Raw genomic sequence first — 21,673 nt, 5'->3', positions numbered from 1 at the left:
GGATTCAACTGTTCATTGCCACATGGAGAATTAGGGCTTTCTCCTAACCATCACAACATCACCACTCAGATAGAATTTATGCAGAAGAGACACAATGCAGTTTCTTTTCCTCACAACCATGAGCTCATAATTCTTTTTATCCAGTATGAGCAAAAAGTTGACATAGGAAACTTATTAGTGGCATCTAAATGGAGCTGCGGAGGACCGTGACAAGCCACCTTTTATCAAAATAGAAAAGGAGATAAGCACAGGAACAAAGAGATATTTCACAGCACTTTAATACAGTCAAATGTTCTGAAAAGCCCCTACTGGCTTTAAGCAGCTCTCTTTGTCTGAAGCACTCCAACATACATTTGTGATCCGAATCACTTGCTGTCCTCCTGGATGTCAAATTGTCTGTTGGGCTTGCGAGACTCCAGCATGAGTTCATAGAGCTGACCAAGCTGTTCATTCTGGAAGTCACTAAGTTTCTCCTCTGACAGGTTGGCTCCAAACGTCACTGAGCGGTGCTGCTTCCTTGCTAACTCTTGTACCTGAGTCTGCAGGGTGTCCTTGTATAGCTGTGGGAGTGGGGGGTTGGGAAAAAGGACAAAAATAGCATCAACATTTAGCACCTGGTCTTCCAGCCCATTGCCCCTTTGTGATTGTGAATGTGAAGTCACCCACTGTTCTGTCAAGTGCCTTTGTGATGGGAGAGCCTGACTGTCAAGCCACCTTGTTTGGTACAGACAGTCAATCACACAGTAGTCACATCCTAATGCGTCCTCTGCTCAATGGTCAGTTTTATTTGTTTAAGCTGTTTCCCTGCTGTCATGTTATATTGAGGAAGACTTGAAACTAGAGATGAGAATATAAACTAATCAGAAAAATGTTTACTGAGCTAATGATAATGACTTTGATTTAACAAAAATGTAAAGAAAGGGGGGCATAGTAGTGAGTGCTGTTGCCCCACAACAAGGTCACAGGTTCAGATCACGGGCCTGGGGCCTTTCTGTGGGGAGTTTGCATGTTCTCCACATGCTTGTGTGGGTTTCCTCTGGGTACTCTGGTTTCCTCTCACCATCCAAAGACATGCAAGTTTAGGTTAACTGGTGACTCTAAATTGTCCGTAGGTCTGAGTGTTAGTAGTTGTTTGTCTAACCCGCTGTCATGTTTTTGAATTGTTTTTCCCTACCACGACGACTTCTGGTCAGTGGAATGCGGAAATGTGAAAACGGTCCATTGACTGTCAGAGCTGTCAGTTTATGTGAATCATTCTGATTCAGCTACATAGCACCCACCCCACTCCCCATCAAATTGTTTCACTTTTGAAGAGCCGTAGATCATGTGGACAAAGAGCACACAGTCATCTTGCTCATACTGTAAGAAATATCAAGCCATTAATCTGAGAGGCCTTTCCTACACATAATGTGATTATTTTGAACAATTGCCAAGGAGGAAATATCCTCTCTGAAGCAGGAGGTTCCAGCGCAAAGGGACACTCCAACAGTTTAGTTTACTCGTGCTTGGAGATGTTACTTTTCCATCCTGGGGCCTACTGGAAAATTCTAGATGACTAAATGTGTGCACTCTTCTCTCTCATGTATCACAGCAGCAGAGAAACAGCAGAGACTTTGGCATTACTGAAGCTACACCCCCAACTCATGTTAACTTTCATATCCCTCGTACCACAGGTCGAGGAGGGGGGGGTGGCTGCAATATTTCAGTCAAGCCTATTAATCAACCCCAGACCAAAATCTGGCTGCAGGTCTTTTGAAAGCCTCACTCTTAGTCTTTCCCACTCAGACTGGAAAGGTGAAAACCCAGTTCTGTTAGTTACAGTATACCGTCCACCTGGTCCGTACTCAGAATTCGGAGTTTATATCAGAGTTAGTACTCAGTACAGATAAAATCATTATACTGGGAGATTTCAGTGTACATGTTGATGTAGAAAGCGACAGCCTTAGTTCTGGGTTTCTTTCCCTACTAGACTCAATTGGTTTTCCCAGCATGTGAATGAACCCACTCACTTCTACAATCATATCCTTGATCATCTTCTAACATATGGCATTGAAATTGACAAGCTCACAATTCTTCCCCAAAACTCTCTTGGAAATTACTGGAATTTTTGTCACCACAGGGACAGCAGGAGGTCCCAACTATGTGTCAGCCTCGAAATGCACCTGTTGTTTTGGTCCATGAACTGCAGCAGTGCATTGTGCTCTGAATGGATGAACAGAACATGACATGAACTTACCCTAACCCTAATGTGAATGGAGATGTTCGTGGCCACATTAGTTCAACACTTTAACTTTTGCCAAAAAGGCAGAAAAAAGGCAAAATTGTACAATAAATAGATGGCACAGTGTCTGATATGCGGTATTGTGTGTGGTTTCTTTGAAGCAGCCTGGTGTTATTTCCACATGATTTAATGAAGGTACAGTGGATAGTTGTCCACGGCCTGCTCTCTAGTATTTCTCATATCAAAGGCTGTACCATCATGTTTCCTGCTGCTGTCACACCACTGCATGGATTTTAACCTTTAACTGAAGGTAAAAATGTCATGATACCTGACGGCTGGTAGTTACTGCTAATACAAATCCAATTTCACATTTATCAATATCACAGCAAAAAATAAACACACAGACCTCCGCATTACAAACTGTGATTTAAAAAAGCCGAAAAGGGGACTATCATGTCATAATTTTGTGTGGCCTTAATGACTGGTTCAGCACAATGGTTCTTGTATACCAGGTTCGGTGGAATCAGAGTCTTCTCTAGTCTGAGGCAAATCTTTGTAATAACCCTGTGACGTTCTACATTACCTCTGCTCCACCAGTATCTATGATTATTAGACAGTGATCTGGAGGGTATTCCAGGTAGGAGGTTCAACAAACTCTGAGTCTATACTTGAACTCTGAGTTGGGGAAACTGAATATCCGGTTCCAGAATGGCTGATCTGAGTTGGTTCAATCAACTGAGTATGTTCATCTTGAGTTTGGCACGTGCACAAGCTATTTAAAAAGCCATCATCAATGCAGCCCTATGCCACAAGTCACCATGACAACCAAGAAAAAAAAAAAAAGATCCAGTTATTTCAACCCAGTTGAGTTGGAGGTCTTAATGTAGGCCGATGGAGTTTCAACATAAATGTAACACCGTTGCAGCAGCAAAGGAGGAACAGCATGAGAAAACATTACGACCTGAGTCAACGCATAAGTTTGGATGTACTCTTCCTTTGATTTTACATTTAACTGTAAGAGATCGTAGCTTATAGTTTTAAATATAAATGGGAATAAAATCACATTTTCATTTAGGTGCAGTCCATCAGGGGAGAAGCGTACTTGGAAGCAGTTAAAAGTGAAATATCAAAACATCATTCAAAAAAGGTAAGGGATATTTTGCAGGGCTATGATTGTACCTCACTTTGATTTTTGATATTTTATTTAATTTTTTTTAATTGATTTATTAAAGTTAAACAAAGTAAATATTAATTGAAACCCTTAACAAAATGTTTTGTCATCTCATATATATATATATATATATATATATATATATATATATATACATACACACACACATACACACACACACACACACATCTCAGATCTGGCCTCAGATGGCTGTTCGAAATATTCTGAAACAGAATCTTTTCCTGCATCACAGATGGAGGATGATGGTGGTGATGATGATGAAGAAGAAACGCTGCCTGCTGCCACAGGGAGAGCATCAGAATGTATATCATTTAAAATAATATATGATTCCTAAATCAGTCACCTGCAATCCTGTTGAATTCCTCTTTGATGTTTCTTACAGGTTTGTGTCCCGGGAACACTCATCATTGGAAACAGCCGTTTCAGTGCCAGAGCTACTTTTCTCACAGCTCTACACACTGTTGCCTTTCCAAAGTGCTGTGCATCACTGTTTGCTGTAAAGAAAATTACCATTTGCAAAACAAACAAACAAACAAAAAAAAAAAACTTGCGCCACGCATAAAATTTGCTGTGATGTGAGAATGTCATTGAGATAAATGACAGGTACTCCTCTGGAAAGGCCAGGACATCAAATCCTTTGCCACGTAAAGTATCTTGAATTATTTGACCTTTGATATCAATTGGATTGTGAATGAATGGGCAATTCATGTCCAACAGCTGTCTACCTGTCTCCTCCCACACAAAGAGAGGAGACAGGTAGAAACTCAGGGTTTCTTAAAGAAAACCTGCCAGCGAGCAGGTTATGTTCAGAGTCTGTTACCATGGTGATTGACTCAGAGTTTCAGATACCCCTCTTTCTGGAACCGATAACTCAGAGTTTCCCTCATCTCTGGGTGAACATTCTCAGAGTTTTCATATAACCCGCTTTCTGGAATACCCCTCTGGTCTGACAGAGGGTAAACACAACACAATTCTTGAGTTACTGAACATCAACCTCCATTTGTCATGTTGCTTTGCTGTTTACCCGGGGGGCGTTAGGGTTAGTAAAGATCTATTAGAATCAAAATAAATCTTTCATTTCAGAGTGTGGGGACTGTATTCAGCTTCTGTTTAACCTGCAAGCATGGCCAACATCAAACATTCAGGGGGCTGAAGTAAAGAAATATCATTATAAACACAGAATGCACCTGAGTAACAAAGCTGTGCCTGGTTGTGTGAGTGGATGGAGGAGCAGGTGCAGACACCTTGATTCATTATTTTAGGTCTAGGTGTGTTTCTCAATGGAATTCGTTCAGTGATATGTTTTACCTGCCACTCTACCATGAAGTTCTTCACCTCCTCGGGAGCTGCCCTTTTATGCCTTCTGAATTCGTCTTTCACATACTGGTCTCCGAGGGCTCGGAGGTCTATCGGAAGGAACCGGTGCAGGACCAGAATCCTCTTGTACAGCGAGCGGACTCTGAAGACATGAGACGGAGCCGCCATGAGGTATTGACTCGGGTTTCTCTTGGTGTTCGTCCGAAGATGACTTTAAATCAGCGACTGAGATAACAGCGTGCATAAGAAAAGACATAAAGTTACATTAGGGGCAGTTATTTTAAGCATGCCCTTTTCTGTCACGGAAACCTTCTTCCTTCCTCTGTGGCAAACTAGCTAAGAACCGCAGTACCGCCGTCTACTGCACCGGAAGAACAGCGCGACACACGGAACTACTTTAATCAGCGATATGTCTGTCACAGAAACAGATGAGCATCTATGTGCCCTGCGCCCCCAACTAAACGTCTTTCCCTGGTTTTAATTAAACAAATAGGTAAGAGCGTCCCATTGGACAGTTACTGCATGGATAGTTATATTTCAGCTGGCAAAAGTTATTTAACCCTAACTAATGCGGTGAGTATCGGCTGACCCAACGTTTTCCCTGGACATGTCCAATTTTTACGTCCCGTACGGGAATGTTTATCAATTGATGATAATGTTTTCCTTTTCCTTCTGTGTGTATATGTATATATGTGAGTGTGCCCCCTCCCCCGGTTGTCATTGTTTGGGTTAGCGTGTGTGACGTAATCCTGAGAGGCTGCCCCGTGGCGGATCTCCAAAACTCATAACAAGAAAGCAGCAGACACCGGCGGTGCAGCTGAAGCGTTCGAGATGCCGAAACACAAATGCACGTTCACAGATGAAGTACGAAAAAAAGTCCCAGTTCTATATAAATAAATTTGACTTGATTTGATTTTGACGTAGCCTACAGATCCTCCTGGTCAAATGTTACTGCAATAAAAGTGAAAGTAGCAAAGTTAAAATATGACTTGAGTTACTCAAATACTCAAGTACCTTACTTTTCATTACAACACAATGTGTCCTGAAACATTACATTCAAAGAATCTGACTCTAAAAGAATGCAATCTAATTATTGAAAAAAAAAAATTAGTTATATTTCTTGTGAATTTTTTAAATTATTTTTCAAATAAACTTCGTATAGTGATTTTATTCTAGTTGATTGACAGGTGAACTTGATAAAACAAAATTAGTGGCCGCCCTCCCCCAAGACAGTCTTTCACAAATACACACAGTCTACACACTGTTGATGAATATGAGGAGTTGATGTCAATGCAACCTAATGCAAAAGGCTCTGATGAAAAGGAAAAACAAAATCTCAGCTCCAACACCGTAACCTGGATTGCATAGCATAACGTAACCATATAGGTCTATAAAGACAGGTTTATGGTCCTGCATTAGGTCAGCATAAAGGGAATTGTGCGTTGTGCTGAAAGTGAGTATATGTAAACAATAACATAGCTCATAACTCATCAGCAACTAGGCTACTTCACTCATTCATTAATCACAACCTGATATATAGATCGATAGATAGATAGATAGATAGATGTACTTTATTTATCCCAAACTGGGAAATTCTCATGTCACAGCAGCAAGACACACGGTACACTATGTAACATATAATAACAAATAATAAAACAATATAATAAAAACTGTAAAAATACAATGACACAATAAGGTGCTATAGTTACATTTTGTTTTGTTTTTATGTATTAGAGTGATTTTTCTCACTGTCAGGCAGATGAGAGAACATGCATATTAATTATACCGTCAATGAACATAACTGGTTTTTAATGAGACAAATATAGATAATGTAGGTAGTTGTGGGTTAAATCATCAAACACCAGGAAAGAAATAATCATAACCACCAAATCTATAGCAAAATGCCTCAAATAAAAGGAAATCATAGACCAAATCCACAATTCAAAACCATTCTGACAAATCCTAGTCTGGCAACATAGTACCACAGTAGGCTGTTTTACAAAAAAATATTTAATTTGTTGTTTTGTCACTCACCTGTTAATTCTTGATGAGAAATGTTTTGCCTCTGGTAGCGGTGCATTCTATAAACTGGTCTGCGAGTGTTTCCAGGTTCCTAGTCCTTGACAACACCTTGTGATAGTATTGCAGTGCTTCTCTGAAATAGTGGGGTACGGTGTGATGCCGGGGGAGTTGTATGAGACCCCACGGAACATTCTTTGTTGCCGTACTAGAAAAAATGTAAAAATTTTTTCTTCTTCTAGGAGGGGGCATAACAGAAAATAATTGAGAAGCACTGCAGTGTTGCAATGTGGTTCAGCCTTGCTTGCCCCATTGTGGACTCCATATATGTTTTCAGGCGCCAGAGGCCAGAAAATGACCACAAAACCCGCATTTTGCCTTTCCAGCTAGCTTGAAAAGTCTGACCTTTTTTCTAACACCTAACATCTGTACTGCTACTGCAGTTGTCCTCACCGGTTGACAGGGTAGAGTTCTTACTGAAAGATGGTGTCGGGTTGGTGGATATTTTTGTAAATTTGTCCATTTTGTTGGCTAAATCAAATTTATCAGCAAGTTGCCGTCCAGCCTTTCTAGCAATCCTGGCGGAGGAATTGTAGAATTGTGTCTGGCACCATGACATCAGTGATGAAGTCACTGTTTGGGAGGAAGCTGTAATAAACAGCGAGAACAGCTGGTCCTGAGGAGTTGGTCATGACTATGCGGCTGGTCACGAAGACATGGAATTACATAATCGATAGTACAGTCCCTGACAATAGTCTTGTCACTTATCCATTTTGTAGAAACAACAGCTTATAACCTGACTTTTAATTAATCCACTGGTTTTAGAAATGGCTCATATGAAACCCTCCCAAATTATGTTTCGAATACTAAAACAAATTTGCTTCACTGAAGAGATTGATCATTTAATGAACACAGAAAGGTCAGATTTTGGCAAGACAAAGGTTTTGTCGCCTACAGAGAGTAATGTGAAAATTCAACAGATAATTTACTTCAAATACAAAAATATGTTGCATAACATCAGTGAATGAAGTAGTGGTGCTGTGAGATCCATATTTAATATCTTGTATGACTTCCATGAGCTTGAAGGACTGCATCCATGCGGTTCGACAATGATTCATACGATTTATTGATGAAGTCATCAGGAATAGCAAAGAAAGCAGTCTTACGTGGCTCCCAGAGTTCATCAAGATTCTTTGGTTTCATCTTCCATGCTTCCTCTTTCATTCTACCCCAGACATGTCTGGTGACTGGGCTGGTCAGTCCTGGAGCACCTAGATCTTCTTCACCTTGAGGAACTTTGATGTAGAGATGGAAGTATGCGATGGAGCACCATCCTGCTGCAAAATGTGACCCCTTTTATGGTTGTGAATGTAAGAGGGAGCTAGTAGTTCTTCATATTTTAGGCTATTGCCTTCAATCCTGCAAATCTCTTGCACACACTCATACTGGATGTAACCCCAGACCATGATTTTTCCGCCACCAAACTGTTTTCTGGGTGAATCTCGGATCCATGCAGGTTCCAGCAGGTCTCCTGCAATATTTGTGGTGTCTGTGATGTAATTCAACCAAAGATTCATCTGAAAAATCCACCTTCTCCCACTTTTTCAGCATCCATTGTTTATGCAGGCTGTGGTACTTTGCAAATGCCACACCTTTTTTAATTGCCTTTTATGACTTGACACAGGGACTTGAGGTGACCAGGCCTGATGGAGCTCTGCTGTGGAAAAGGGGCTGGCCTTGGTCCTCCTGAGCAGTTGTCTTGCGGGGTCTGCCAGACCTGGGAATGTCAAAAACAACTTCAGTCTCTTCAAATCTTTTTCTTATTCTTTGTACTTGACGCTGAGATACATTGAAGGTGTCAGCTGTGGATCTGGTCTTCAGCCTATTGATAATCAACCCTTTGGTCTCAGGGTGAATCTTGGGCATGTTGTCAAAGGTGAAGTTGCAGTTTATGTGAAGGTCTGGCGTGCTGGGGTTCTTTTTATACACACCCACTAATTGATTGACCCATTATTGATCATAGGTGAGGCTGTAATCTAGGATTGGGTGCACCATATGACAAGGCTACAAGACTTTTGTCTTTGCAAAAACTGACTCAGGGGGCTTTGCCAAGCTGTGAACGTTAGAATGCTTTTCAGCAGTTTCGTTTGGCACCAAAACATTATTTCGAAAGCTGTTGGGATTAAAATTAGCCATTTCTTGTCAAAAATAAATGTATTACAAATATATTTGAGGGGCACTTAAGGTCAACTTGTACCCAAGCGACAAGACTTTTGTCAGGGACGGTACAACTACAACTAATAATAATAATTTAAACATTATTATGATGATCAATAACATTGGATAGACAAACGATTATGGCTTCTCACATTTATTCATCTGACAGTGTTGCAGTGAGAAAAGGGAAAGGGTCTATTAAAAAAAATACAAACAAACACTCCACAGATCCCTCAACTGGTCCAGACAACAGAACAGATCACAGAGAAAGTTTTCAGGACCTGTAATTTTAGTGCCCTTTGTGCCAGGAAGCAGCTAGTCCAGGGGTGTCAAACACAGTGGGCCAAAAATTAAAAAATGGGACGAAGTCACGGGCCAAACTTAATATTTATTGAAAGATGGTCTGCAACTGTGCATCTTTTCCCTTCTCTCCAGATATGTAATGTTGAACCGTTTCATCCGAAAACAACTTTAGTTTTGCGTAAACATTGTATCTGGAACAACCAAAGCTTAATATTATTCACACATGAGAAATAAAATATGAAATAAAACACATATCAGTCGTATTTGTTTTTCATTATGTCTCTCTCCATTTGTAGCCTTTCAAGTTCCTATTTAATGTAAATATTTTTTAACAGGCAAACAACAAAACAACCAAAAATAATAATTTCCTTCAGTGAAAATTGACAATCCTTGCCTTGGAATTGAAAAAGTGCATAAAGACAACATTAATTTGTTTTCATTCAAGATCAGTTTGTTCTGACTTACCTTGGAGGTTGGCTGGTCCACTTTCCACGTCAACCGCAAACGGATTACTGAGCAGTGCAAATCTGTGTTTCCTGGCTTCAAAGTTGGCGCTGAGTACGCTAAGTTTTTCAGCAAGCTATGCACTTGGCAACACGGCGGGTGAGATAAATTTGTCCAATGTACCTGGTAGAATGGATGCTCACGATTGTCAACAGAAAGGGAGCGGGCACTTAGCGGTCTCAGCTGACGCGCCAACACAAAGCGCTATATACTGGCAGGCCAGCTCTAATCCATATTTGGCACCCGTGAGCTAGTCCGTTGGTCTGTGCCAATAAAAACCTGGTCATGACCATTGTACCGCTGCTGCCAGAGACCAGCTGGTCCTGACCTCGTGGTCCTGCTTAAATAATACAAATAATTGACGATTGTATTTTATGGAAAAAAAGATTATGATCTCTGACATTTATCCAGCATAGAGTGCTGCCAACCAGTGAGGAGCTGGTCGGGACCAATATCTTTAGCGCCCCAATGACCACTTGTTAGTGCCAGAGACCATGGCCTCAGGACAGACCATAGAATCGGTTACAACCCCCTCACTCTTATCCAAGGGTTTACTGCCCTCTCAATGAGTAAGCTTCTTCAAAGCTAGACCATTAGCTTACACTTGGTGTCCTTCAAAATTACAAGGCATTTCTTGTGGCCTTTAAGGAACCACCACTTTAAACTAAAACAAAGCACAAAATATACACACAAATTAGTATATATACAAGCTAATCACCAATTAAATCATACATTAACCAATTTGAAGTAAAACATATGTGTAGCACATACTATATTCAACATGTTACCAATGTAGAAAACATTGATAAAGCAAAACACTTAGGACAAATAGTGTCCAAGGCAGCAACGTTGTGAAGAAATACCTGCAGAAAACACAGTCATGTGCATTATGTCCTTAACTGAGGGAAATTCCCTGCTCTGCCACTACTGTGGTCACATTAACGGGAGGGGGCACTGCAGTGCACATAAATCTATTAAAAATTCTAAATGCACTCAAAACAGAAGGCAGAACAAAGAGGCTTCATCAGCTCTTCACGCATCGTTCTGACTAATCTTCACTAGTCTTGCTTAATTACAGCATAGTACAATAAGAAGAGGTGAATTCTACTGATAAATTACAGTCAGTATCTGAACCGTACAAAGTCATGCTGTTGAACTAGTTCCTCTGCAATAGAGCCTGATGTTTCCAGGTGCAGGAATAGGATCTTTGTCAGCGGACGCTGGGTGACTCCTCCCAGAACACATAATCTTCTCACGCTCTCGCCTCATACTGCTGTGCGAAGTTTGAGTTTACGACTATTCTGTCTCCACCTGGACTCCACCTAAAGTGATGAAGCCATTTTTACCGGGAATACCTGAGGGCCGGTGGTAGCCTGTTCACCTGCGGCTTTAGGCTCAGCTCTGACCTGGTAAATAGGTTAAATTTAATTCATTCAGTTTAGTTATTCACAACTGTCATCCACAGTTCTTCAACCCTTATTCCAATGTCACCATTATAAATCCACATCAGTGCGAAGTGTGCTCCCACTGGTAACCCGGCTCAGTGGAAAATCCCCTGCCTAATCCCATAATTCGTCCGACAGGTAAATCGAGAGGATGAGGAGCATCCAGGCTAATGTGTTGTTCACGTCTGGGTTACTGATGGGATTTGTCTGCATGCGGATTGTGTTTGACTCGAATTTATCCCTTGATCAGCTTCAAGTCAAACCGAGTTTGAAGGCTCTTCAGACAGGTATGCTTTCTGTCGCAGAAACGCTTCTTATTGGTTTGCGTCAGAACAGTTTCATAAATATTAAGACACATAATGCTACCAAAATTCACCTCGCATGTTGCACGCAGCTCACATCCGAAGTTAAATGAATGAGATAACCGGTAAATGTTGGGTTAGTATTATACTGTAGTCCGGTACACCGTCGTCGTCAGGTTAAAAAAAATCGATGTCCTTCAGTCAAAAAAAAAGGTAGATGACAGTGAAACGATGTCGTTTAAAGGACTATGATCAAATGATAGAATGCTCTAAATATATAATTCAGGACGATCATGACTGTATTCTTTGATACTTTTTAATGAATCATCCTGCACAGTGTGTCCCAGCACTTCGTTCATTTCCTCATATTTAAACCACCATAAAATAATTTCTTTTGAGGTTGTGGTATATTTTCAGTAGATTATTGTTCAGGCTCACCCTAACTGCAATTTGGCAATGATTTTTACTGTAGCATTTGCCCCCTTGAGTTCACATGCATATTATTTTTAAGATAAGATGAGCTAGTACTTACTTACAGCAGCAACCACAGGTATAGAAAATAATACAAGAATAGAAACAAGGAGTAGACGTACAAAAAAAAAAAAAAAATTTAAATAAATAAAATAAAATAAATATATATATATATATATATATATAGTGACAATGATAAAGTGACAATTTTCAATTACCTTTAACTGTTATTGGATGTTTACAGCATTTTGAAGTGACTTTGAGCCTTACACGCACGTTTCTCCTGTCTGTCCTGTCCTAATCCCTGTTGTCATCCCATCACAATATGTTTTGGGACCTTTTTGGATCTGTAATTTCATTCAAAAGTGGAGGCCTCACTCATGTCCTCCTTGATCCTGTCAGTGGTGCCCTCCAGTTACCAGCAGGTGGATATAGTTATAACCTAACATTACATTTACAAGTTATAATATGTATTTGTATATATATTCACACCACAAGTGCATCTTATAAAATGATGTGCTTCCAGATAGCAGCAAGTTGCCAGACTTTAAAAAATGTTTTTTTTGGGGTTTTTTTTCTAAAAAAAACCAAAACAAAACAAAACAAAAAACTGTGATTAATACTTTCGCGGAGAGAAGAATTTACACAAGAGAGGAGCTTCTTTCTCTAAAACTGTAAATTGTGACTATATCAGTCCATTCCATCTGAAATAAAGAAGCTGTTTAAAGGTTGCTGTGCAGGTGCAAAAGTTAAAGCTAGAAAAAGGAGATACAAGCCTCCCTTGAATAGTCATGGGAAAAGGAGCTGGAAGTTTTAGTGACAAAGCATATTGTGAGTGCAGTCTTGTGTGCTTGGGAATTGATGGGAACAGTATGGACATATGCAGTTGATTTACTGAGTACGTTGAGACACTGTCATACCTAAAAAGACTGTATGCTGTTTCTGAAATAATAAACACTGGATCACAAACAACATCAAGGCAATCTTAAACCCGGAAAATGAGGCTTTTAGAGATGGTGAAAAAAAATGATTCAAACATGTTGCAACATTAATTGAAGAGGAGAAAAGGGAAAGGTGGAATGCAGAAACACAAGAAAAGAATTTACAACACAGCAAAATTTTTAAGGTGTGGAAAGGAATCAATACAATGAAAGTCTCCAACAAAAACACCAGCCATTCATGGGTGATCGGGATAGAGCCAACAAACTCAATTAGTTCTTGAACGTATTTGACACTGCACCCACGCCTGAGGTCTCTACTTCCACGGCTGCGTGTGTGTAGCTCCACTGCTACAACTACATCACACACTCAGCCCCCTGCAGTTTATGTAAAAAGAATACATTGGAGTTAAAGATGGGTAGCATCATAACCTCAGTAGACCACTTGCAGCATTTATGTTGATACAGGAAGCCACGCAGAACAAAGGTATTAGACGGCACAACTGTTCGTGAATAAACAGCTAGCTGAAGCTAGCACAAAGTTCAACTTGATGTTTTATTCATAGAAGAATAAAAACATTACACCTCCCACCAACCCAGTCAGGGCCGAGAGAGACGTCCAAGCCAGCAAATGATTTTGTGGTGGTGATGTAAATGATAATGACATTTGTTATGGGCATTGGTGGAGGTATGTAGCAGAATGTGTACATCATGTTTTTCATGTGAAGTGTTTTAGAATGATTCAACAAAGAGTATCAATGTGTACAAAGTCATGATCCTCCTGAATGATCATATTTTGAGCATTCTATCATTTGATCATGGTGCTTAAAATGATACCATGTCATTTGGGGATTTAACAAAAGTTTTGTTAAATGTCAGACAGTATATGTAGCAGTGCCATGTTTATAAAAGCACTAATTTACATTTGTGTTTGTCACAAGTTTCACTGCAGTAAAATCACCCATGTACAAGGAAATCATACTGAGGAATGTTGTTCAAATGACAGATGATATCTGTGGAAAAATTTAAAAAAATTTAAAATAACTTTATGTGTAATGGTGTAAGTACTCGGTATCGGGAAATACTCAAATGCAAGTACTCGTACACTACTTTTTTTTTTAGAAAAAAGTGGTATCGGTGCATCCCAAGTTTCATGCTTTTTACATTATTTTCACTGCTTTCACAGCACTTTTAGTTTGTTTTCTAATAGAAGTGCAGCCTTTATTTGTTTTTTTTTTTTTACTGAGGCTGGTTTGACGAGACTGCAGTTGAATTACATAATATTTAGACGGTTAAACAGACTTTAAACAGGTGTGCTGCCACAACCCGATGAACTAGAACATTTGCTTATTGCATTCCTTATTTGTCTAAATGGATCGGCTTATGGTTTAGGTTTTTTTATTGGACTGATAAAGTAGGGTTAGCCTAACCCTAACCCTAAGTCCCACAAATTAAACACCAGATAATTTGTAAGGGAGCAATTACAGGATGACAGTTGCATCACACTGCAAAGCTCTGTAGTGTAGCACCTGTAACCGGGGGTTAGGTGTGTAAATGTACCTATTAATCAGATTTCTAACTGTGCTGTCCATGCTATATAACACTAAGTTGAATCATTTCACTTTATAAGTGAAGAAAAAAAAAGAACAGCAGAATTAAAATTGCTGTATTTCCTCATGTCTACACAATTAACACTTTTCTGCATTGGAAACCACAAAAATATATCAAATGAATGTTTTAATCAGAGTTCTTGTTCACAAAGAACTTTTATTACAATGATTAAAAAAAAACAACCTATTTTCTCACTTTGTCTAGTACCCAGAGCAGAATTGAAAACATCTGATATTATTGATACTATAGGGGTTTTTTTGCCTTTGGCTTTGCCTGCCCTAACCATTGCATTTCAAAGCAGAGCTACTGTCGCAAAGCAACCTTAACAACATATACATCTTTCCGCTAAAACGTGTGCTTTTAAGGCCAATAGTTTTAAAGATCCCTCCAGTGAAAATTAAACTTTAAACCATATTAACATGTTGATATGACGTTTGTTGCCTGTCCACATCTGAGGCTCAGTCTCTGATGTTTTTTTCTCTAATCATCTGATTACATGCTTCTCGATTACAGATCACCAAAACCTTGTCAGTAAAGATAGCCAGAGTTAGCATTAGTACAGCCACTAGCAGCGTGCTCTTCAACAAATGTAATGCATACAGTGTCTTGCAGTCAGTTTAATTTCAGATGAATGTTCTTCCTCACTGAACTTTGCCACTCAGCATTGACAATGTAGTCACATTCCAGTGGCCTGTCAGGGCAAGTCATATGCAGTTCAAACTGCTAATAAAAACTGGAGCATCAAGATAAAATGATTGACAGACGCACAAATGTAGTGGTGGAATTGACTCAATCAGTCAGTCTTTATATGTATAGACCTTTTCATACATGGCTGAGTTCTGCAGTAATTGTTCTGTGGTCTTTGAGGAGACCAGAGAACAAGGCATTACAGTAGTCAAAATGACAAGAGATAAAAGCATGTATCAGCACCTCTGTGTTAGCTTGAGAGAGAAATGGGCAGACTCTGGCTATGTTCTTAAGATGATAAAAACCTATCTTTGTTACATTTTTAATATGTGAAATACAATTAAGCTCAGAATTGAAAACAATGCCGAGATTCTTTACATGTTGTGAGGGATTAAAATCCTGTCGTTTTGGTGAAAGTTTCTCTCTCTCACCTTCAGGACCAATGACTAAAACCTCTATTTTGTGTTGGTTGAGCTGTAGGAAATTCTCTGACATCCATTACTTTTATCTAAAATGCAATGCGCGTCTCCCGATGATGTCCCCAATGGGAAGGATACATAAATTTAAAAAGAACTGGACCTACAATTGACCCTAGGGGCACCCCACATTTGGTTTCATGTGTTCTGGAGGAGCGTGTATCCATACTTATATAGAAATGTCCATCTGTGAGATAAGAGCTGAACCAGTTAAAAACAATACCAGAGACCAGACCAGGTGGCTGAGTCTATTTAATAAAATGTGGTGATTTACTGTGTCAAAGGCAGAGCTGAGATCTAGTAGCTGTGAAGACTGTGGGGTTTATGTGAATCGGCATTATACCTGATATAATTTAAAATCTACTGAATCTACTTCAGGTAAAAGTAACCGTCCAGGTGTGTTAAGAATCGCATTCTGGTGAGATAAAAGACTGGATCTGATATAATCGATTTTACTTCTGAAGTGGTCTGCAAAGTCCTCACAGAGGGAATCTGTTGGCATCTTAGATTTGTTAAAATTGGTGTTCAAAGATCAACGGTGGAGAACAGGACTTTGAGGTTGTTGTTGAAAAGTGGGGTATCCTGTTTGACTGTTTTATTGTAAATTTTGAGTTGTTCACGTAATTCATAGTTAACTGTCAGTTTCATTTTTCTCCACATACTCTCTGCACTGCTGCATTTTCTTTTCATTTGTTTAATAACCTCATAATTTCTCCATTGGGTTGTAGGTTTTGTTTTTACAATTTTAGTTAAAAGTGGAGCCACTGAGTCCAGTGTTGTCTTTAGTTTACTATTGAAATTATCAACGATAAAATCACACGTCAGGTAAAACCTCAGCAGGAGTGCTTTGTAAAATCTGGATAAAATGTGCAGCCACTTCAGAAGTAAGGTAACATTTCCTCACCGTTCTCACCGGGATGTCCTGATGGTTAAAGCTGGGGATGATTTTAGTCTAGTTTTAGTTGACAAAAATTTAAAAAGGTTTTAAGTCCAGTTTTAGTAAAAAAAAGGTTAGGGTTAGGGTTAGGGTTAGACATCATCAGCAGACATCACAATAAAACCTTCTAAATCAGAGGGAAAGAATATTCTATGGAAGAGAATAAATGTTGAGGAGCAACACTACTGGGATCAGGAAACAAAGGGAAGACATCTTCATACAATACAAAATAGAGTTGGTATTGAGAGATACAGAGGAGGAAATAGAAGGCTAATTGTGGCAATGAGTCGAATCAGAATAGGACACAGTAATGTAAACGGGACACTTTATATAATTGGAAAACACCCAACTGGTGAGTGTGACACCTGTAAACAAGCCGAAACAATAGAACATGCCATTATTAAGTGTAGAAATTATGCCCAAGAAAGACTGAGTATGATTACAGGGATGATAAGAGTTGGACTGATAGGGAGGGATCTAAAAAGTATTCTTGAGTGTGGTGAAAGTGAATGAGGCCGGAGATATTTATTTGAATTTCTTCTAAGAACTGGAGATTGTTAAGGAAAATTTAAACAACAAATATAACTAATCCCAGCAGGAGGCGGTAATGCAGCTAATAGGATGCCAGCTGCCTTAAAACTTCGAAGAAGAAGGTGTGGCAATTGTGGTGTGAACAACGTGAATGTGTAGCCATTGCTTACTTAGTTTGTTAAACTATGGAACACCTTTTCTGATATTTTCTGCTTGTACCTCCAGATGACATCAAGAGCACAACAGCTAACATTTCTTCCAGAACACGGGTCTTATGTTGGATAATGACGGGCCCCAAGTACCTGGAATCCAGAACCAAGCACATCAGAGAAACATGGGCCAAGCGTTGTGATAAGGTGCTCTACATGAGCTCTGTCAAGACCAGCTTCCCCACTGTGGAGCTGAATGTGAGTGAGGGGAGGGACAACCTGTACTGGAAAACTATTCGAGCATTTCAGTACATCCACCAGCACCACTTTGATGAAGCAGACTGGTTCCTGAAAGCGGACGATGACACGTTTGTGGTTGTGGAGAATCTCCGCTATACCTTGTCCAAATATGATCCAGAGAAGCCACTGTACATGGGAAGAAGATTCACCCCCTTTATCAGTCAAGGCTACATGAGTGGAGGAGCAGGTTATGTCCTCAGTAAGGAAGCACTGAGGAGATTTATACAAGGCTTCAAATCTGGGGAATGTACCCACTTCTCCACCATAGAGGACATGGCACTGGGGAAATGTATGGAGACAATGAAGGTGGAGCCAGCAGACTCCAGGGACGTGAAGGGGAGACAAACATTTCATCCTTACCCACCAGACCATTACCTGATTAGGCAGCCCCCAAGGCCACGGCCTTGGTATCTGCTTTATGACCACTACAATCCAGTAGAGGTAAGCAATGCAAGACAGAAGGGGGGGGATTATATATATATATATATATATATATACACATATACACACCGGGGGGTGTCAAACTCAAATTCACGGGACTGGGACTGGAACGACGTTGCGGGCCAAACTCACCAACCTTTTCATGTGGAAACAACTTTAGTTTTGCGTAAACATTGAATCTGGAACAACCAAAGCTTAATATTATTCACACATGAGAAATAAAATATGAAATAAAACACATATCAGTCGTATTTGTCTCGTTATGTCTCTCTCCATCTGTAGCCTTTCAAGGTCCTATTTAATGTAAATCTTTTTTAACAGACCGACAACAAAACAACCAAAATTTTTAAGAATTTCCTTCAATGCATTCAATTAGACTATTAACAGTCCATGCCTTGGAGTAGAAAAAGTACATAAAGACAACATTCATTCAAGCTCAGTTTGCTCTGATTTACTCTGATGCACATTGGTTTGAGCCAGATACCTGACATCTCTTCTTAGATGCAAGTGCATCAATGTCTGGGGTCAGGCTCTGAGCTGAGGAAATCCTCAGGACTGAGTGAAGATGTTCATCAGGGAGACGACTCCTGTTCATCTTCATCAAAGCATTTGAGCAGCTTGGGTATGGATTTGGGGTAGTGTGTCGGAGGAAACATGGAAACTGTGCAATACCCACAGACTCATACTTTGACTTCAGCGTGTACATTTTCCCGTCAACCGCAAACGGATTACTGAGCAGTCCAAATCTGTGTTTCTGGGCTTCAAAGTTGGCGCTGAGTACGCTGTTTTTCAGCAAACTGTGCACTTGGCAACACGGCGGGTGAGATAAGTTTGTCCAATGTGCCTGGTAGAATGAATGCTAATGATTGTCAACAGAAAGGGAGTGGGCGCTTAGCAGTCTTGGCTGATGTCCCAACACAAAGCATTCTGGGATTTGTAGTATTTGTGATGTATGCGCTATACATTGGCTGCACGAATGCATATTTTGTATGATCTCACGGGCCAAATATAATTTGATTTGACCCGTGAGCCTGAGTTTGACACCTGTGATATATACACACAAACACACAATTACAGTAGTTAACAGTGGGAGAAGTGAGGGTTGTTTGTGTTCCTTCTACCTGTCATCAACTGACTGACCACAGGGCTGTGGTTGTGTGTCATTGCGCTGACATGTTTCTCTCTCTCTCTCTCTCAAGGGCCCAGATTGCTGTTCAGATTTTATTGTGTCCTTCCATTACATTTATGCTGACCAGTTATATTTGTTGCACTACCTGACGTACCATCTGCGACCCTATGGATACAAATATAGATTTACTCCTAAAGAAAAACCTGAATTTACCACTAAATCTTTATTGTTATAAAATATAAATGTTGTGCACTAATTGGAGAGGTTGAGGATGTGAAAAGTTGTCATTCAATTGCATTATGAACAGAAAATTTTCAAAATAATCATGTACACTTCGTTTATTCTTAGTTTTTATTCAACTGCCATTTTGTATGTCTAAAGAAATGTATAATTATGCACCCAGTCTTCTAGTCTTGTGCTTTATGATGCTTGAATTTTACCTGTTAGGTGTCTGTTAAAACATTTATGCATTGTGTGGTTGGATTGTTTCTTGTGTTGTCTTATTTTTATGTTGATTGTGTCTTGTGAACATCAGGTTATGGTGGAAATTTACATTATAGATTATCAATATTTAAAGTTAATAGTTACTCTGATTGTCCAGATTTTAATCTGGACTCTTAAAGACAGACTATTGCTATGCACCAACCCATGGAGGTAACAGGAGTGTGCTGCAAATAATTTGAGTTTCTGGTACTTTTACAACACTGAACAATGAAAGAATACAATATATTATACAAGCAATTGTGCCCTTGTTCATATAACATTCATCATAATGGCAAGTAAAGGATTGTGTTAAGACTCACTAAGAAAGCTATGAAGTCAACAGTACCTACAACATGATATAAAACACGACAAACATGTTAAGAACAGTTGATTTGTTATCCAAAGCTGCTAAAGAAATTGCTGCTTTGTGAAGAGAAGCATCTAAGAACACTGACCCACATAAACAAATGAAACAATGAGGGGAAAAAAAACCAAACAAAAAACCTTTGACTACATTCACACTGCAGATCTAGTCAGATTTTTTTTGTTCTGTGCTTTTTGCATATAACAGTTTGAAATTACCTGACATAACTTACAGAAGCCTGTGTGCTGACATTGATTGTCATGTCAATCAATGTCAATGTATGTGCAATCCGCGTGTAATTGCAAAACTGATTGTCTCTAAATATTTTCAGTACTACGGACTAATGTACTGCTGGCCCCACACCTTCTGTGGCGACAAAGTGGGAGTTCCTCCTGCTGTCTGATACAGGAAAAAACAGTGGAAGGAAAGTGACAGAAAGTGAAAAAAAAAAAAAAAAAAATCAGTTCTGCTTGGGATGACATGTTGAACAAGTCTTGTAGTCATGGTTTTTACATCCTTGGTAAGTAGTAGACATTAGCTTGTGCAACAGTTCAGAATTGAAAAAGAGCATCTGCAGTGTGAACGTAGCCTGAGAGACAACAAGGAAGTACACATCATTTCCTTAACCTGTAGCAGTTCAGAGTGTGGCTGCAGCAGCAGCACCTAGCTTCCACTCTGGTCAAACTGTAATGCCTGCGTCAGTCTTCTTTGTGACACAGATAGAGCATGTTTGCTTTGCACACACCCTTTTCTTCAAACAGTCCTTTACATAAAGATGCAGGAATTCCTACAGTTGGCTTCAGTCTCAAAGTTGTTTGTGTTACCCTGACACCCTCCAAACCAGAACTGGGCACAGGTGTTGGCTTCAGGGTCATAGTACCACTTGACGACATACTGTCGGCATGGACCTGGGTCCAGAGACTTACTGCAGGCTTTAACTGGAATGACAAGAAAAGTGCTGAGTTAACTGTCGTGCTCAGATTTAAAAATCAAAACATGCTGGCACACAGTCAATGATTATTATTTTCTTTTTCCTTCTGACGTCGCTGTACAGAAGAAGTGTGTCATCTCAAACAGGAGAGGCATGTTAAAATATTCGCTACAGTTTTCCCTCATGTCAGCTCTTCATTATTAAAAAAAAATAAATAAAAGAAATGAAACAATATACTATAAGCTTATGTATTAGACCATCATAAACTAGACTACGTTATTAGGATAATCAGTTGAATGCTACTCGTCAGTGGAAACATGTTTGGAAATGTGCATGGCGAATATCAGAAAGAGGAAGACCAACAGAGGTCCCACTTTCTTTGCTGGAGATGGCTTCAAATGAAATTAAACAGGGCAAAACATCTTTTATTTAATCAATGATGTGCATTTTAGACATTTTACACCTGCCCCAGTATACAGGGATGGTCGAAAGAGTGGAGAGTGGAGTGAAATACAATGTTTCAGTAGATGGCATATTGAAGTTTATAATAGTGCAAATCCTAGTGTGATTTTTTTTTTGGCTAGGGAAAAGTACCAACCCAAACAAACAGGCAGTGATAAGTAAATAGACCGTGGTTCTGTGTCATGTGATATATGTGGAACCTGTAGAACAGGTAACTTACTTGAGAGATCAGAATTATATCTA

General features: G+C 39.6%; 3 protein-coding genes across 3 annotated transcripts in view; 1 reads left to right on the top strand and 2 right to left on the bottom strand.

Annotated features, from left to right (window-relative positions):
• Window positions 1-208: 208 nt before the first annotated feature.
• sdhaf3 (succinate dehydrogenase complex assembly factor 3) lies at window positions 209-5,082 on the bottom strand. Its single transcript, XM_029514436.1, has 2 exons — window positions 4,722-5,082; window positions 209-560 (listed from the first exon to the last, which is right to left on the bottom strand). The coding sequence occupies exons 1-2, from the start codon at window positions 4,896-4,898 to the stop codon at window positions 366-368; spliced, it is 372 nt and encodes a 123-aa protein (XP_029370296.1). The 5' UTR covers window positions 4,899-5,082; the 3' UTR covers window positions 209-365.
• A 5,874-nt stretch (window positions 5,083-10,956) lies between these two features.
• On the top strand, window positions 10,957-20,522 carry c1galt1a (core 1 synthase, glycoprotein-N-acetylgalactosamine 3-beta-galactosyltransferase 1a). Its single transcript, XM_029513740.1, has 4 exons — window positions 10,957-11,182; window positions 11,357-11,505; window positions 17,397-18,061; window positions 19,261-20,522. Exons 2-4 carry the CDS (start codon window positions 11,370-11,372, stop codon window positions 19,423-19,425), a joined length of 966 nt encoding a protein of 321 aa, XP_029369600.1. The 5' UTR covers window positions 10,957-11,182; window positions 11,357-11,369; the 3' UTR covers window positions 19,426-20,522.
• col28a1a (collagen, type XXVIII, alpha 1a) overlaps window positions 19,947-21,673 on the bottom strand; it is a 29,500-nt gene continuing 27,773 nt past the window's right edge. The window contains exon 34 of the mRNA XM_029514878.1: window positions 19,947-20,975. Coding sequence (XP_029370738.1) covers window positions 20,803-20,975 — 173 coding nt within the window. The 3' untranslated portion in view covers window positions 19,947-20,802. The remainder of the gene's footprint in view (window positions 20,976-21,673) is intronic.

This window comes from Echeneis naucrates, chromosome 11, assembly GCF_900963305.1.
Source record: "Echeneis naucrates chromosome 11, fEcheNa1.1, whole genome shotgun sequence".
Classification (NCBI taxonomy): Eukaryota; Metazoa; Chordata; class Actinopteri; order Carangiformes; family Echeneidae; genus Echeneis; species Echeneis naucrates.
Note: the sequence above shows the minus strand (reverse complement) of the source record. Positions and strands in the feature narration are given on the sequence as shown.